Genomic DNA, 19,304 nt, shown 5'->3' on the forward strand with positions numbered 1-19,304 from the left:
AGTGTGAGATGCCACGCCCATTTTTCATTTTGTAAAAAATCTGTGTGCAGCTTCATTCTGCTATTTCTTCTGTAAAATTTGGTGTTTCTGACGTTTCTCGTTAGTGAGTTAACCCACTTTTAGTCATTTTCAACGTAACCTTTGTATGGGAGGTGGGCGTGGTTATTATCAAATTACACCAATTTTTATGGTGTGTACCCCATATAGGGGAAGTGACTGCATAAAGTTTGGTTTATATGGCTTTATTGGTTTGCGAGATATTCAGAAAAAACTTATTTAGAGGCGGGGCCCGCCCATTTTCGCAAACAAATTACATTCAAATATTACTTTTATATCTTTATTTATGTCTTAGTTATGATACTTTATAGGTTTTCGGGTTTCGCCATTTTGTGGGCTTGGCAATGGTCCGATTTCCATTTTCAAAAGCAACCCTCTCACGGTTCCAAGTAACATGTGTACCAAGTTTCGTCCAAAATTTTCATTTTTACTAAAGTTATTGATTGCACGGACGGACAAAAATATTTAACTCATTTAGTTTTTTGACCTATGAAGAACCGTTATGTGAACAAAACTATAATACTATATGTTCAACTTTGCAAGTAAAACCGAAATATAAAATATTTCATTCCAAAACACTCACCCATATTTAGCGAAATTGGTCCACATGCGCACCATGCGGTTCTTTACAAGCACTTCGGTCGAGCGGGGATCCAAGCTCAAGTTGAAGAAGCCGAACTTGAATAAGTAACCCATTTCATCGCCATGACACACACCGGGACGCGTAAGGCCCAACATGCGCTTGTACAGGCCCAACGCGCCATCGTACGAGAAACGATACATATAAACAGGCGCGCTGCCGTATCTGGCGTGGTTGCGCGCGGTCTTGCGTATGCCCTGCAGGAACATCAGATCCGTTAAGAGCTGCAAATTTAAATAATATTAGTAATTAACCAAAAGTTAGGTTAATGGCAGATTTGAGATACGCACAGCAATCATTTCGTCCACGGATTCAATGCCCACTTGCTTGTTACCCAAGTAGAATTGACGTATGTCGCGCGTTACGCGCTCACGTCCGTCTGTAACATTCAGGTCACGTGGCACCATGCGCGAAAAGTCATTTTCGATGATCTCCAGTAATTTTGGATTCTTACGTAGTCCTGTTGAAAAAGAGCGATAATTATAACTGAGAATATTTTTTGTTGTTGTTTTTTCTCACTTCGTATGAAGAGCATGGCTTCGTGTGTATTATAGCCCGTCATGTACGGCACATTGCTGTGGAACTTGTGTTGTTCATACATTTCGTTGGGATGCTGTGTCATGAATGGATCCTCATAGTATACTTCTCTTCCCTCCTCCGTATTCCAATAACCCTCGACCACCGGCACAAATGGCAAGCCGATATTGTTGCGCGAGTCCTCAACTGTAAGCGTTGTCGGCGCTGCCTCAACTAGCTTCATAGCGGGCACGCGTCGCAGAAATTCCAATATCTCTTCCGTGTCATTGGCACCCACATAACCCAGATTGGCGGCTAAACGGAAAGCGCGTTCTGACGAGCTATCGGCCATGGACCAGGGATTCAACGCTGAACCACTTTGTGAGATCGCACGGTGGAATAGACCTTCGGCGAGTGGTGAGAGGAGCAGCATTTGCACGGAAGAGGCACCAGCAGATTCACCGAAAATTGTCACTTGCTTTGGATCACCGCCGAAAGCGGCAATGTGTTCGCGTACCCACTTCAAGGCAAGTATTTGGTCCTAAGGCAGAAGGAAGTCTGCTTAGTTTTTTTCGTAAAAGAATTTATTTGCTTTGCTTACCTTCAAGCCCTGATTGCCTGGCGCATCTGGACCTGCAGTCAAGAAGCCGAGTGGACCTAAGCGATAGTTGAGTGTGACCAAAACCACATCCTCTGCAACCAAATAGTCTGGACCATAAAGGAAAGTGTTGCCAGAGCCGAAGGAGTAGCCGCCGCCATGCAGCCAGACCATAACAGGCCGTGGTTGTTCACTGTAGTGCAAGTTGGTAGAGTTCAGAAGGTGGAAAAGTAATTATAGAAATATATAATATATGCAAATATATAAATAATTCATTTGTATCAACGTTTTGTTACTAAAATCTCAGTTGAACCACTCACTCATCCTCTCGTGGTAGACGTGTGGTAAACACATTCAGAAACAGACAATCTTCGTTGCCTTTGAACGTGTCCAGTATCATATTCTTGTGCGGACAACTGTTGCCCTCACGTGATGCATCACGTACTCCAAACCAAGGCTTTTCAGGCTCAGCTGCGCGGAATCTGAAATGCAATATAACTTCTATTTCAACAGATTCTTGGTAATCTCAATGCAGTAACTTTACCTTCTAGCGCCTGTGGGTGCCTCGCCATAGCGTATGCCCTTGAAACTGTAGTAGCCGCCGCGTTCGCCAGATCTGTACTTCTGAAAGCGTCCTCGAATTTTACCCAGCGAGGTCTGGATTACAACATTTGTGTCCTTCTGAAATAGTTGTATACAAAGATGTATATAATATAGTTGATGGTCTGAACTCTTAGAAACCCTTTTAGTATGGTCAAGTTTCGACCACTCTCGATAGGATTAACAATTCAAACTCGACAATAATGTTGTTTTTGATCGACAACTGGCATAGACTCATGTATAAAGTGTTATTGATATAACGGATTCCAAGACCACACCCTAACAAAGTTAGAACGCTGATATTTGGACGGATAAAATACGGTTCACTTCTGCTTTAGTGAAATTCGATTTGACCATCAATTCGACATACAAAGTTGGCGCCCCGTTACCAAACCGCAAATCACAGCCCACTCAATGCTAAAGTTCTACCAATCGTTTAACTAGTAAACGTAATTGCCATACAAGTCTTACTACCTTGTCCGACTTAAGTATGTAAATATTAAAGAATAAATGTAAAACTTGAAGGCCAACAACAAATTTTCGGCAGTTAGAATATTACTTACAGTCTTAGGGAAAATTTTCAACACATCTGACAATTTAGAACGACACTTATAAATTTTTGGGTGTAATTATTAAGCACCACCTCTATTATGCAGAAGACTTCTTTCTTTGAAATATTCTGAAGGAAGTGTAGAATGTTTCTAGAGTACAGTGAAACTTCTCTTTTACGGACACTCACCGTCGATCGATTTTTGACTGCCTAAGAGAGGTGTGCACCTAAGAGAGGGTAATTTGTTCTAAAAATTTAATTTGATGCATGAAAAATGTCCGCTCAAGGAAGGTGTCCGTTAGGAGAGGTTTATCTCTATTTTATTCCGCTGTTTAGGACTTCAAATATGTGAAATGATTATAAATATCGATTGTCCATGCTCTTTAAATGAAGCTCAATTTTAGTTTATCAGCATTTTTGAAATATTTTATGTGGTAGATTTTTAAATTCCGCTGCTAGACTTTTCGACGGGACTGTATACACAAATTAAAAATTCTTGATATATTCAGCACAAGGTAACAAATTGCCAAAAATATGCGCAAGACAACAGCTGCAAATCTAGCGCTTGTGGTTAGAACGACATTTTAAACTTGCTACTTGAACAGCATTTTTGGCAAACGGTGTCAATGAGCTCAAAAGAATCTAGTCGCTTTAAATCACATTCGAAAATGAATGTGTGGTTTTCCCTTGTTTGTTCTTACGAGCCGTAGATTGTAACTAAATTTGTTGACCGAGATTGCTGCCATAGTTGGATGTCAGTTCTGAGCTCATGGTGACAGGTGAATCAAAAAAAAATTTTGGAGAAATATTCTAATTTTTTTAGAGACATATAAGACACTCATATTAATTTTGAGGAATGCCTCAGCCCTTGGCTGGATCCGTTCCGGTTCCTGATCAAGATTTGTTAGCAATTACGGAATAATTAGAAATTGACATTGACAAAACTTGCTATTTGACTTTGAGTTCAGTTTAGGTGTTGAAGATTTCATTTTTTCGACAATGTTTACAAATTGCCTTAGCAATGACCCAGTAGTTTAGACGTTTAAGATTTATTGATTGTCCGATCAGCCTACAAGACTGACATCAGGATTTGGTGTGGACATACAAACGTGGTTGCTGTTGCTGGTACCCTGTAAGGTTCAACTCACACCGGATTAGTCAAAAACAGCTTTGACTAATAAGACACAAAAGCCTATTTTACTCTAACCCACACCAAGCGAGCATGCGTTTTTGACTCATCTTGTTCGGTGTGGGCTGTCGTATATAAAGCTATGGGATGTTGTCGTATCAGACAAGAAAAGACGTATTGACTTTGGGTTTAGTCTAAAGTGGTGCCTTTGATACATATCTTTTTTAAACTCACGTTTTGTCTATATTTATTATCGGAAGCCCAACTAGGTGGCTCGATTTTAAGCTTCCTTCCTTTTTCAGAACTCTGAACTTATTGGTTTATGGGAATAAACACAATCGATTCTTATAGTTGACATTCGATTCTTTTAGTTTTTTTCGAAAATTTCCTAATTACTCACTTACTGATTAATATTTCAAAATCAGCACTAACTTGAAATCTTCAAGGTGTTTCTATAGTTCTAAAAAATTAATCAATCAACGTCACAATAGACAGCCAAAAGCAGCACGAGGTTGCAACACAGATTTTGCCCGCCCACTAGCGCCAACCTCTTAGTGCTTAAAAGGCTTGACTCGCATTGCGAACAAGAATTGCAGAAGCAATTATCTTGAAGTTGCGCCTCAATTTCAATTTCCTATGCTCAAAATGTCAATTTTAACTACCGTCACACCTCACTGTCGATTTGTGAGCGTTCAGAAACGACAACTGTGTCAAGTAGCTATAGCTTGCGGCTTGAGTGACTTGCTGCCTTTGGCTGAAGCACTTGTAAATATAGTCACACACTCGCACATACAATGCAGCTATAATTTAGCAGAAAAATTTGTTGGCTGCAAATTTCTCACAATTCATTCGGTGCTGCGTCCACTTTTTTGCCATCATTACGCTGTGGCGAAGGTCACTGTTGCGGTTAGAATGCCCTAATGGCTCCAACAGGTTTTCCAATTTGTCGCTTGCATTCGGTTGCGGTTGATTTGTAAGCATTTATTGCGAATTTTCATTTTCACACAAATACAATTTGAAGATTTCCCCATCTCTTTTTCTTTATTTCAATTTTAGTTCCCTCATACTTACACGCAACGAACGGACCACCTCTTGCACGACGCGCATCGCACGTGACGGAAAGAGTTGCACCAGCGAATTGGGATGTGATGTTAATGTCTTCCATGCGGTTGACTCCTGCAATTAAGAAACAATTGTGGTTATAATGTTATTTTATTGATTTGTAGGCATCTTATTTAGAAAGAAAATAATAAGATATTTTTTTTATTTTTTAAATTTTGAAAAAAGCGATGGATTCCAAACATGTATTAAGTATTATGTCGGAAATTCGTGTTTAACTTTGTCTCAGATTTTTTACATGTCGATCACCCGGTTCTAGTCTATTATCTGAATAAAGTTTATTGTGATAAAAGAATACTTCGACAGCAATTTCAGAATGATCCTTGATCAAAAGGACATAATCATTGATCAAAAGGAGGGAGACTCGATGTTTAACAATCTGGGGTTAAATAACAGGTGGTAGCCAAGCCAAAATTGGATACAATGAAGAGTTGGAAATAGGAATAAAAAACCAAGTGTCCGGACCTCTTCAGCGTACATTTTTCTGGGAGGATACAACAATTTGAGACTACTAGTAACGAGTAACACTGACTACTGCTGATAGAGAAGTTACATGGTCAAAATGAAAATTTGATCGATGATGAACTGTCAGTTAAGCGAGCTTCTGGTAAATATATCACCTTAATATTCTGAGTTTAATGAGAGGGAAGGATCGACTATTAGATCAAGTGGTTGCATGGCAGGCCTCTATTATAAATCCTATCCTATTTAATTTTATTTCCTAGGTTAATTTGGTTCGTTGGAGCAAGTTTTGAAAATTGTTTTATATGATCAGCACGAGGAGATCAGCTTGTAGAAATCGTATTTGGATGTACAATTCTATATCTGATGATATACGACCTACTGTCGCTCAATAGATGAAACTGTCTGGTGGCGGCACAGGACTTTAAGATGCGGCTGACGGATCGACATTACTGCAGAAAATGTCAAGAACAAGGTATAAGAGAATCAATGAAGCATCTCTTGTGCGCTTGTCCTGCATTGTCAAGGCAACGGCTCCAACATTTACCCCACAGTACGAGAATCTGGAAGAGGTATCGTAAGTAAATCCTTAGAATCTACTAAAATTCGCGACAAGCGCAGTCATCGTAAACGATGACTATTCCTCATTAACTACGTGACGTCACTCCATCTGGTATTACAAAAGACTATGGTCTCTGGTTTATGTACGGCTTTGGCCAACCAGACTAACCTAACCAATATACGAGGCGTGTTCAAAAAATAACGGGAAATTTCGTTTCCTAAAAAAATTATTAATTCGTCTACATTAATGTTGTCGCCTATAAAATAGTCTCCATTCGATATTTTGCACTTATACCAACTCATCTTTCATTCCTCGAAACACTTCTCAAACTCAATTTTTGGAATAGCCATGGCTCTTTTAGCGATTTCTCGCATACTTGTAGAACGACGGTTTAAGGTTCTCTCTATTTTTGGAAATTAGAAAAGGTCACACGGAGTCATGTCTAGCGAATATGGTGCTGGGGCACCGTTACAGTATTGTTTTTGGCCAAGAACTCACGAGCAAGCAATGAAGTGTGAGCTTTTAACTAACGAAAATCGCCAAGCTCATAAAACACGTCTAATCTTAGCGGCTGCTATAGACAAAGTAAGTAATGAATACAGCTGGACATTTTACCGTACTTCAGGGGTATCTATACTATACTACTATTATAAAGAGGAAAGATTTATATGTATGTTTGTATTGAATAAACTCGAAAACTACTGCGTCGATTTCAAAAATCCCTTCGCCATTGGAAAGCTACATTCACGCCGATTAACATAGGCTATAGTTACTGCTGGAATCTCAACATTCTGGAAATAGTTCTCAGGTGTGGCTATCAAAAAGACTCCGTGATGGAGAATCTTAATCCGAAACTGAAAATCGTCCTGCAAGTCATTCTCTTCGCATCGCAATCGCGTGCCAGAGAGTCGAGTAACGAGTGCTCGAGCTGCTTGCTGAACAAAATTTCAAATCCTTCCAAGTACGCGCTACTAGTCAAGTACGGAGCGTGTGCAGCGGCTTGAAGAACAAAATATTAGAAATATACAAGCTCACACCAGGGCGTCGAATTCTGAGCGTTCCCAACGCCTTCATAATAAGAGAGAAAGACAACGGACAACAAATACTAGAGGTCGTAATCAAGTTTCAGCTCATTGCAAATAAAATATAATCTCAGGTTCGAATTTTCCTCATTTTACTTTTTTAAAATGAACCAACGTAAGAAACGGCAAAATACATACATATGTATGGGAGAGTGTGTAAAAACTTATAACTTTTGAAATGTTTGTTTAAGCCCGTGCGAAGACGTTTAATATAAATCTGATTTAAAATTTTGACCCGTGAAATTTTAAATTTTACTATTCCCGTTATTTTTTAACATACTACGCAAATATACCTTCTGGATTCTATATAATGGATCAGTTAATATAAATCATAGAATTAATGAAAGTAAAAAGCAATAAGAGAGTGTAAGCTAAGTTTATTTTAGTTACAAATGCCTATTCAACTATGTTCACGCTGTAGTCAAATCTATTGGTGATGAAGTACTTCAAAACTAGTACAAACTACAAAGCCTAGTTTCCATTCATAAAGTATTAAGATTCATATTGAACCAAAAGGTTTGAATAAATAAATATTTAAATTGAAAGAAAGCTCTAAACATTAGAAAATTGTTTTAGAGTTAGCACAATTCTAATTTTCTACAGTCTATTTGGAATTTCTAGCTATAAATTAGTATATTTTCAGTTTTTTGTCTCACTGTAGGATTGATTTTAAGCTAATATAAGTACATCTGTAGAAACTTTAACTATATAATTACGGCAACAGTGATTTTCATTCATTCATAGTGGTTTGGTCAAACTTAACCTTGACATTATCTCATTTAAATGAGTGCCATTGGATTACATCTAAAAGCAATTATCAGATTCGCATTCGATAAAATGTTATAATCGTGGTTACATTAACACTTCATTTCTTTATTTTTATAAGCTGTACTTTTGCGAAGATGCTTTTTTATTATAATGCATATTTCACATAGAAAAAAGGCAGGCATGGCGTATGAGTAACCAATAAATGGAGTAAGCGGTATGACACGTACATACAGTGTGAATATATACATATATAAATATGTAACGGTATCTACGTGCTATATATACAAATTAAAACCCATAAACACTTATATGTATGTCGCAAAACCTTAACGACAACCTCAATAGTGTTTTGTTGCGCTTGAACTGAATTAATTGCTTGCCGGTTAGATTACAACGTTTAATTACTTTATCTAAAATAAGCGTACGCTTAAAGTTCAAACTAAACAAAATATTAACTCGTTTCAGCCGCATTGCATTCAATTACAATAAAATCTCACAAATATTTCTTACATCTGTTACCGTTGATCTCAGGCACTTCATATACTGCGCTTTGTCATTATAACTTCATTTCATAAGTGGCGAAAATACTGGTTTTACATATACACATACATAGACACATGCATTCAACCATCCTCGAATTTACTCACATTGCATGTCACACAATTCTTCTTCGCTTGCATGTCACACACACCGCTTGTTATCGCCTTTATGCTGTATACCTCTCCACCTCTTTAACAAATTAAAAATTTTCAAGTTCAACTTTCAGCATTGTTGGTCAGCAGGTTTGGTCATTTAGTTTAACCATCACGCTAGGCGAATGCATAAATACATATGTATGTATATGTATATATGTAAGCCCTGCAGACTTCCGAAATGTAAATGATTTGTTATTACGAATGATGCACACGAGCATTGAGCATTCGCTAACGCTTCGGTAACCGCAATTTTAGTTCAAAATCATTTAGGCGTCTTTCCGCATATTTTGCAGAGGCGGGTGTTTAGTAAACGAGTTCAATATAACTGAGCTAAATAAGTAATGTCTTTGAACTTTAGTTGTAGAGATTTGCATTTTGCATAAATTTCCAAAATTTTGCATTTAATCTTTGACCTGGAAGTGGGCACACATTAATATTGTTTATACACGGGACATACTTTGTTTATGTTTTGTATTATCAGTTATATTATTATTCGAATGCTTTGGTGTTCCACTGAAAGAATATTGAACTAATTTAGTTATTTACTTAAAAACCTATTCAATCATAATTCCATACATTGGATAAAACATAGAACAATGATGAGATACTGGTTTTAAATACTGCTTTGAAATCATACGATATACCTATTGCATAGTCTGTGGTAAGTACACCTATAATGGACCATTTTTAGAGAAAACAGTTCTAATGACAGTCCACTGCGGTTCTAAAAGACCTCTCAACTGTACAGCGGCTGGTTGTTATACAGCGTTTGGCGAGTTCACGCGATGTCTGTATGTCCAACGCTCGAGCGCATGTAGACCACGGACTGCAAACCCGCTTTTTCTCCGATGTCAATGTTTCTAGTTTGTCCATTTTGCAGATTCCAGCGATACCGTTGTGTCCGGTTACCCACACAAGTCGGATAACAAAGCTATTGTTGCTAGTATTGATGCTCTGCTATCGGATTCGGTCTTGTTTAAGCCTTATCTAATATTTTTATACTCTCGCAACAAATGTTGATAAAGAGAGTATTATAGTTTTGTTCACATAACGGTTGTTTGTAACACCCAAAACTAAACGAGTTAGATATAGGGTTATATATACCAAAGTGATCAGGGTGAAGAGTGGAGTTCAAATCCGAATGTCTGTCTGTCCGTCCGTCCGTCCGTCTGTGCAAGCTGTAACTTGAGTAAAAATTAAGATATCTTGATGAAACTTGGCACACTTATTTCTTGGCACCATAGGAAGGTTGCTTTCGAAAATGAGCAAAATCGGACCACTGCAACACCCACAAAATGGCGAAAACCGAAAACACATAAAGTGCCATAACTAAGCCATAAATAAAGCTATAGAAATAAAATTTGGTATGAAGGATCGTACTATTAAGGGGCATATCTGGATGTATTTTTTTTGGGGAAGTGGGCGTGGCCACGCCCCGTTCTAAGTTTTTTGTACATATCTCGCAAACCAATAGAGCTATATAAACCAAACTTTCTGGAGTCGTTTTTTTTAGCCACTTCCTAATACAGTCCAAAACTGAAAGAAATCGGATCGTAACCACGCCCACCTCCCATACAAAAGTTAGGTTGAAAATTATTAAAAGTGCGTTAACTCACTAACGAAAAACGTCAGAAACACTAAATTTCACATAAGAAATGGCAGGTGAAAGCTGCACTCAGATTTTTTTACAAAATGGAAAAGGGGCGTGGCGTCGCCCACTTATGGGTCAAAAACCATATCTCAGGAACTACTCGACCAATTTCAATGAAACTTGGTTTGTAATAGTTTCCTTACATCCCAATGATATGTTGTGAAAATAGGCCTAATCGCTTCACAACCACGCCTACTTCCTATATACCAGAACTTTGAAGACTATCTGAATCGTTTACTTTACAATATATAAAGTAAGCACTAGTGAAGATATCGGTGCAGAACTTTGCACAAATACTATGTTAATAGTGTGGCAGCCCCATTCTAAAAATCGCCGAAATAGGACCATAGGTTTTTAAGGCCCCATATATCGAACACGAGGACCTCGGTGCTTCCTACCTAATATTATGGTTTCCAACATTCAATGTACTTTATACAATATATATGATGAATATGTGGGTCAAATTGTGTATTATATAATATAACTAAAATTAAATAAATAAATTGCGAGAGTATAAAATGTTCGGTTACACCCCAACTTAGCCCTTCCTTACTTGTTTATATATAGCTTCTTATATAAACTGTCTGTAGTGCGTCTCATTTCTATAAGATTTAGCCAATAATGAAATTTAGTTTAAAGTCAATTATCGACACTTCATTTTCTCTACTGGTGTAGACACTGTTTCGTTTTTTGGCTGATTGACGTCAATTGGTGATACCAAGTACAGCTCGGTCCTTCTCCACCAGGACTTTCCAACAGAGTGGAGGCCTTCCTCTTCGTCTGCTTCCCCCGGCGATTACTGCATCGTGTACTCTGATCCTGACCATATGACATATCCTGAATAGCCGTTTTTTCTGGATTCTTTGAAGTACATATGTTAAGATTGCCCTATATCTCGTACAGCTCATCGTTCCAACGAATGCGGTATTAATCGTCGTTAATGCGGAAAGTATGGAGACTTACTTCGGTGATATACGTCTCATGGCTCAAAGAATTACAGTAGTAGTAAACGTATTCACAAGTTAAGAAATACTTCCCTTTGTCAAACCAAAAATTATCTTACTTTTTGAACACATAACGTGAATGCAATTGATTCTTCTTTACTGACATTAAAAAAAAAAAATACAAATTCTCACCATTCTCAGGCGTCATCAGCATAAAAAATAATGATAGCAATTAATTTGGCAATTAAAATGAGCCTTTAATAATTACGATCAACAGTGTATGTTGCTTAATACGTATGTATGTATGTCATAATATCGCAAAATTATGCAAAAAAAAACTATGCTGTAATGAGAAAAGCGAAAAACTTTACGTAAAAAAATTCGTAATTTTCGTGGCATAACCAGATGCATAAGTTACTATATATCTATATAATTCTCTAATACTAAAAATAAACTAAAACTAAACGCCATTTGACACGAACTGACATTTCCGCATTGTATGAAAAATGTGACTGATTCAAAATCTATAAACGTAGCTCAAAGACTAGCTGCAACACAATTGAAGTGCAGCATGATCAAACATACAGATCAACTTTATTACCGGGCGCTAAACTTAATGCATAATAATAACGAATAGCTACTACTTGTAATAATAATAATAAATGAATGAATGCCAGTAATTTGCTGTTGTTGAACTTTTGAATTGCTACAACGCGTGCGTAGCGCAGAAAACATACTGACACATATTTCTCTATAAGTTTTTATGCACTTTCTCGGTTACACGTAAAAATGCACTTCTGCCCCATATGCCCTGTAGGAAATTTTGATAGATACATTTTTTGGTCTTGAGCTAGAGTAATTTCTTAATTTCTATGACCTAAATTTGTAACTTCAACCACATTGGACGGATACTAACATGGAGCGCTTTATTCAGCTATCAATCTTTTAAGCTGAATAAGTGCTGAAAGTTAAAAATTCTAGCAATTATTTTTTCAAATTATAGTATGAAGACGCAGAAATACTTTGTCAACAAAATTTGCTTGAGATAGTTTTTAAAACCGAATACAGCTTCCATGACATTTTTTAAAGGGGTCTTATGCCTGACCTAGTAATAAAGCTAAAGTGCGCTAGACCAAAACCCGTTTCAAACTAAACCACTTTTCCCTGCAGGGTCAGTCACACAAAAAATACGGCTCTTCACGTTACCTCCAAAGTGTTGGTAGCGGCGCGTGCTGCCACAATTGCTGCTGGCACAAGTTTCGCTTTAAGCCTTGTAATTCGTCGCGTCGATTTTCTGCGTTCGACTGCAGCATTTATTGTTGTTGTTATATATGCCGGCAATCTCGCTGTGCGCTCGGCTGCTCTGGTTACAATTGTTGTTGTAGCTAATGTGCCGTTCATTGCACCCGTTGAACTAATTCTAGGTTGCTCATACGCCGCGGTGATGCCACGCTCTGTCTGCGTATGCGTTGTTTTTGTTGTTGTTATTGCTATTGCATTTGTTACAACGTCATCACTTCCTGCTTGCTCGGTCGTTGGCACTGTTATGTCGCCATCTGCTGTTATTGGTTTTGATCTCACTGGTGTTGTTGTTGTTGTTGTTGTTGTGCCAATTAACATTAACTGTTCTGCGATTTGTGTCAAATTGGTTTCATGCGTCGCCAACTTTCGCTCCATCCGCGTGCTGGCGTTCTGCACTGCAATGACGAACACAAAGAGACCGCTAGCCGCCACAATAACAATGGCCACAACAACAAAGTCGACAATACAACGGTATTTCATATTGACGGTGATGAGATTGAATGAAGAGCGCGCCGAGTCGATTGTTTATGAGTCGCGCACGAGTCGATACGCCGATTGAACACTTTGTCGATTAGCTTGAGCTAGTCTGTGGTGGTGTTGTTGTTTGTGGCTTCGTCTGTGGCACTCGGTCAGCCGGTTAGTTTGGTGGCTTGCACAGACTGCTCTTGCAGAGAGCGTTCAAGAGAGTGTTTGTGTGTGTGTGTGCTGCAGCACTTTATGTAACACTAAGTTACCAAATGAATACAATGATCAGCGCTCGATTATATAGGCACTTTTTTGCTTTCAGCCAACTTTTTTTAACCCTTTTACGTTATTGTATGTCACTGCACTTTTTCCGTTGCATAAACGATTTTCTACACTTTTCACTTCCGCTCACACAATTTTCCATCAATTTCACTTGCTTCTTCGCACTTGCAGCGTATGCACTTTTCAACTTTTCACTCTCGATTTCGTTGCGCATGCGCGTTTTGGCCACACTCCAACTCCGTTGCACGCCTGCGACTAACCAGCCACCAATATAGTTGCCAAAAGCATTGCCAGCACAAGTTAGCAATATCTCCACTACCAACTTTGCAGTTGCAGTTTTTGTTTTTCACCGTTTTGTTTGTGTCCGTTGCAAATGAAATGCTGGCTCTTGTTATTGTTGTTGTTGGTGTTGCACTTTTTTCGCCGTTTGCTCTTTGAATGCTTACATTTCATTATGTAAAACATGGAACTGTCTGAAATTGACTGAAGTAATCTCATCGCCTGAGCGAGATTTAAGATACGAGGGTCCGTTTAAATGTTTGTGAATGCGGGTATTAGACTTTTAAATGAGGTTATATAATAAATGCTGGGGTTAGTAATAGAATTAATTTATTGATTGATAGATCGGCTCATTGTGAAGGAGCGATGTGACCATATTATCGGTTTAGTAACATGTTTTTAAAAATTCCCTTCACAAAAAAAGGAAAGTATACTCTCACTCCACTAAAACAGGAAATTTATTTATAAGTATTCAGTAATACCATTTTGCAGATACATATTCCTAAATGCCTATTAGAAACTCAATGCTAGAATTTTTATGTAATGAGAAAGTGATGAACTTAGTCCTTGAACTTGATTATGCTCCCTGGTATATAGATGTAGATATATTTGTAAATTTAAGGCTTTTTTCACTTAGAACAGCCTCACCGTGCGTATCCGAAAGCATTTGATGAGCCTCAGCCGCACTTTTCTTGGAATTAACAAAGAAAAGCAAAAGTTCCCGCAAATGTCCAGAATTCGACTCAAAAAGTGACATTTTCTGTTGAGAATAATTTTGCGATGCAAACAGATCTCTACAAATATTTGGTTGGGTTAATGTTGATACAAATGTCCAAGATCGATATAAAACGGTTTAATCGACCAGTGCTTGACTGACCCTAGAGACATCTATTGGAAAACGACGGAAGCAAAGTTGTAGACCAATACATCGTCGGATTTTTGGAGACCCTGTGACTTTATCGCCTCTTTATTAATGTTGTTGGTAATTTCGTATGTTAATGCACTTGCAGTAAGTAGTGTGAGGACATAAATATATTGCATTAAAACTACAGTGACTGGTAAAATGTAGAAGAATAAATAGATTTTATTTAATGTGGTAGTCTTGAGCCTTTAGTGAGGGAAATAGGACATTTCAACCAGAAAAAAGGCATTCGAGTCAAGCATGGAGCTCTAATTCAGTGTCTTTCCGATATTCACGGTAGTATTATGTATCATATATGTATGTATCTGGCCCTTGAGAGAACTTTACTATATTTATCCACAGCTTTTATTTTTCTGTTCGTCCGTTCAGGAACATGGTTTGAAATTATAACAATGGAATTATAGCTACATATCAGCAATAGCTATAACCTCACATTTTATGTGAATTTTTAATATCCGTTACACCTCAATAATTTTATTATGCGAAGCAAACAATTGTTTTTTGCAGCTTTTAGCATTGTGAAGGCTTTGACACAGATTAGAATAGAATTATGTTTATAGTGTAATAATAGTTAATGAGATTTCAAACAATTGCAGTTGTTTTCAATTCAACTTAACTTATTATTGTAAAGCCGAGGTCTGGTAGATAGAGCAGTCAACTTTACACATATTTTTTTAAATCACACCTCGACCCTAACTATTTGGAATGTTGCGAAAATACTGGCCTTTGTTGGAAGATCATATATATAAATGTAAATATTATAAAACCGCAAAATATTTCAATAATGACAATAAAACTAAAATAGCTTGAAAATTCGTTGTTCAAAATATTAGTAGTATTTCACAACTGATTTAAAAAAGTATCTGAAACATAGATAAATCTAAAAATTCTGTATAGGTACAAAGAAATGGGATTCAGTATTTGGTCTAAAAGCCCTAATTATATAAAACTGCCCTACGGGGACGGGAAATAGAGTTGACTAGGCCTTTATAACGGGTTTTAGATATTTATTCCCAAAATTCCCTCAGTATTACCCAAAGTTCGCGATGACAGTGTAGTTACGATATATAATATAAAAAGAATAGACAAGCCTAAACTAATATTTTTGACCCTCCATGTTTTACCGTTATCGTAGTGTGTCTAGGTTGGTATTTAGTGGAGGATGCAAAAACTATCGTGAACATGCGCCTCTAAAAAGAACGACTTTACTTACATCTGTCCATAATATATTACGTATGTTTTCCAATTTCAATGATAAGACTCCAACATACACACTAATATTATTTTGAACACAACTGTATGTATATAAACTGCTCATTAAATTTCAAAATTTCACACTTAAATGTACATACATGTTCACAGAGAGACAACTGGAGTGTTGTTTGTATAGATTAGCATTTGCATTTTTTTTATCGTGGGAGGTTATTGCCCATTAACCATCTACTTGAATGCAGTTTAAAAATAGTGAAAATTCAACAAAAGTACTCAATACGGTAATTCTCAAATGATGATGATATTTCGATTTTCAACATTTCTCCAAAGGTATGTCGCTACTAAATACATACTATTACAATCAATACCACTTCTATTGGCCTGTCAATCATCACAGCATCATTGAAAGCTTTTACAAAAACAAGTTTTAACAATTAATGATTACACAAAATTCCGGGACTGGATATAAAACTTGTTTACTTTTTGAAAAGGGTTAACATGGTCAACAATTTTTCCAGCCAGATAACTTTACGTAAAAATTAGGTTATCACAAAATTATTTTTCACAGTCTAGCGACGTAGTCATATAATGTATCCAATAATATGAGCCCACGGTTAGAACCATCAAATCGAAACAAGGTGAAAAAACTTATAAAATTTTTAAATTTAACCTTGATTATGTTGCTTCAAGCTATTTAATTGACATTGCCGAAACAACAAGCTTAAACGAGCTCATAATTTTTTATATGCTATTTGGTAAGTAACGGTTAAATTCAGATAAGAATATCTAAATAAAATGCTTTATTGCATTTGCAATTGATATATGTATATGTATGTAGTAATCAGAAGTGTGTAAACATATCTATATCTCCATAAGTAACAAAGAAGATAATGCATTGACATTAATTGAAAATGCATTAGAGGGTAATATAGCTAAATATGTACCGTAGATGTGTACATAGTTTTATTGATTTTCACATGGGCCTACTCAAAACATCGCAAGGTTTCGATAATACTGCTTTAATTCTAAGTTTAAATTTTAATTGATTAACTAATAAAAATTTTTTTAATGAGGTCTAAGTCATTAATATTAATTATTTATTTTAATGCTTCAGCTCAAAAGCTTCATAATGAATGAATGATGAATATACAAATATTTATGCATTTTCCGGTAAATTTCATTGCAGCACTGTACTCAACTTGCCAAAAGCATGAACTCATATAAAAATCCACCAGCAAATAAAAATATGATATAGCCATATGTGAACCACTTTATGAGCTTTGCTTGTTGTGTACATAGTAGATGATGCATTCAAGTGGAAAGCAGCATTTTTTGTTTGTTTTAATTATCACAGCCTTGATTTACTTTATATAGCAATTAAGTTCATCGTGATAAGAATTGGGTTCGTGATTTATTAAAATTACTGTGTTTAAACTCTTCTTCTAATTCTAGGTCGTAATTAATTAATATTTTTTTAATATTAAAACCCCCCCGGTGAGAGAATTTTTATGAATTATAGATACACTTTTTATTAGTTTAATCATTGGTATAAGAACTTATTACAATTTAAAATAATAAAAAAATTCAAAACTGGTAAATTTTAGTATTAAGTATTAAAAAAATACTAAAATTCATTACACAACTTCTGACAATTGCAACTAGCTGATTATTCAACAGCTTCTTTATTGTTAATAAATTTTTATTGGCAGTAACTTCTAAACTGAACAGAAATATCAGTTTTCGATATTAACTTCCTTTTATTTTTAATGTCGACTAATACTTGTATCATTAAAAAGGAACAGGTTAGCGAACATAACTAAACTCTGATAAAATGTCAAAGCCATCAAGCTGTGCTATCGAAGTGAATATAAAGGTAACATCTACTCATCAGCTCAAAGCAAGAATGATCGAGATAAGATTGTGACACTTTATGACTTAAACTTTCAGATTTAAAAGTAACTGTAAAGCTTTTCTTTCTTCATGACAATTTATTGCTATATTTGTATTAAGATAACACACAATTTGACCCATATATTCGGTATAAAGTCCAATAGAAAAACGAATATCATCATATATAGTATATAAGCTGAGGTAACTCCTGAACCGATTTCACTCATTTGCATCACCAACATACATTATATATAAGATTAGATGCTCATTTAATTTGACCAAGATATTTCATATATTACCCGATTTATAAACTATTAAGCCCATCGTATTTTTGAAAATCCTATAATTAGCTATATGAGAGCTAGGAGAAGTTATGACCTGATTTGAACCATTTCTGATACAGAGACACACTATTAGAAGAACAAGATTTCCTCTGAATTAAATTAAGATATCTGAGAGATTTACTGATATTTTCGGAGAAAAATTACTCATAGACACTGAGTTCTTCATATTCGATATCCGGTGCATTGAAAAGTGATAAACCGATTACGACAATTTTTTCACAAGTGACGCCACGGATCATCTTCATTGGCTTATAAAGTGAAGGAATCAGATGGAATTCAAAATTGAGTTATATAGGAAGTTGCCGATTTCATCAATGTTCCACACGTGTCATCAGGGTGTCGAGAAAATATTATATACCGAATTTCAATCTTTGAAATATGTCGAGTAGTTCCTGAGATATGGTTTTTGACACATAAGTGGGCGATGCCACGCCCATTTTCCATTTTGTAAAAAAAATCTGAGTGCAGCTTCTTTCTGCTATTTCTTCTATAAAATTTTGTGTTGCTGACGTTTTTAGTAATTTTCAACCTAACCTTTATATGGGAGGTGGGCGTGGTTATTATCCGATTTCTTTCATTTTTGGACTGTATTAAGAAGTGGAAACAACTGCAAAAAGTTTGGTTTATTTAGCTTTATTATATTTATACAATTATTTATGGATTAGTTATGACACATTATGTGTTTTCTGCTTTTCCATTTTGTGGGCGTGGCAGTGGTCCGATTTTGCCCATTTTCGAACTTAACCTTCTTACGGTCCCAAGGAACATGTATGCCAAGATTTCGTTAAGATATCTCAATTTTTACTCAAGTTATCCGTTGCATAGACGAACGGACAGATAGACATTCGGATTTTGACTCGTCTCGTCGCTTTGATCATTTTGATATATTTAACTCGTTTAGTTTTATGACTTACAAACAACCGTTAGGTGAACAAAACTATAATATTCCCTTAGCAACTTTTGTTGCGAGAGCATAAAAAGTCTAGATTTCGAATATACACATATCGTCCATAGAATCACATAAACGATCTTTACTTCACCTAGTAAGTTCAACAGCCGGCAATGAATTCGACATTGCTAATCTAATGATAACTGATTTCGCATAGTTTTGCCAATTTGTCGATAAATCAATTAGCATTACTAATGGCTAAAGCAGCAGTGAATATAAAAGGCAACAAAAGCAAAGGCAACAACAATTCCATAGCAGTAATAATGGAACTTTAATGTGCCCAAGT

The 19,304-nt window shown here is 36.3% G+C and overlaps 1 protein-coding gene across 2 annotated transcripts in view; it reads right to left on the reverse strand.

Annotated features, from left to right (window-relative positions):
* LOC105209531 (carboxylic ester hydrolase) overlaps positions 1–19,304 on the reverse strand; it is a 34,640-nt gene that overhangs the window by 1,067 nt on the left and 14,269 nt on the right. The window contains exons 1-8 of one of the 2 annotated variants that reach the window (XM_011179952.3): positions 12,580–13,692; positions 5,162–5,266; positions 2,356–2,492; positions 2,132–2,293; positions 1,815–2,004; positions 1,217–1,754; positions 988–1,157; positions 641–921 (exon numbers count right to left, since the gene is read on the reverse strand). In XM_011179952.3, the coding sequence (XP_011178254.2) occupies positions 641–921; positions 988–1,157; positions 1,217–1,754; positions 1,815–2,004; positions 2,132–2,293; positions 2,356–2,492; positions 5,162–5,266; positions 12,580–13,155 (2,159 nt within the window). In that variant the 5' untranslated portion in view covers positions 13,156–13,692. Of the gene's footprint in view, positions 1–640; positions 922–987; positions 1,158–1,216; positions 1,755–1,814; positions 2,005–2,131; positions 2,294–2,355; positions 2,493–5,161; positions 5,267–12,579; positions 13,693–19,304 lie in introns of those variants that run through there. The other variant, XM_011179954.3, reaches the window with a different exon arrangement.

This window comes from Zeugodacus cucurbitae, chromosome 2 (genome assembly GCF_028554725.1).
Source record: "Zeugodacus cucurbitae isolate PBARC_wt_2022May chromosome 2, idZeuCucr1.2, whole genome shotgun sequence".
NCBI lineage: Eukaryota > Metazoa > Arthropoda > Insecta > Diptera > Tephritidae > Zeugodacus > Zeugodacus cucurbitae.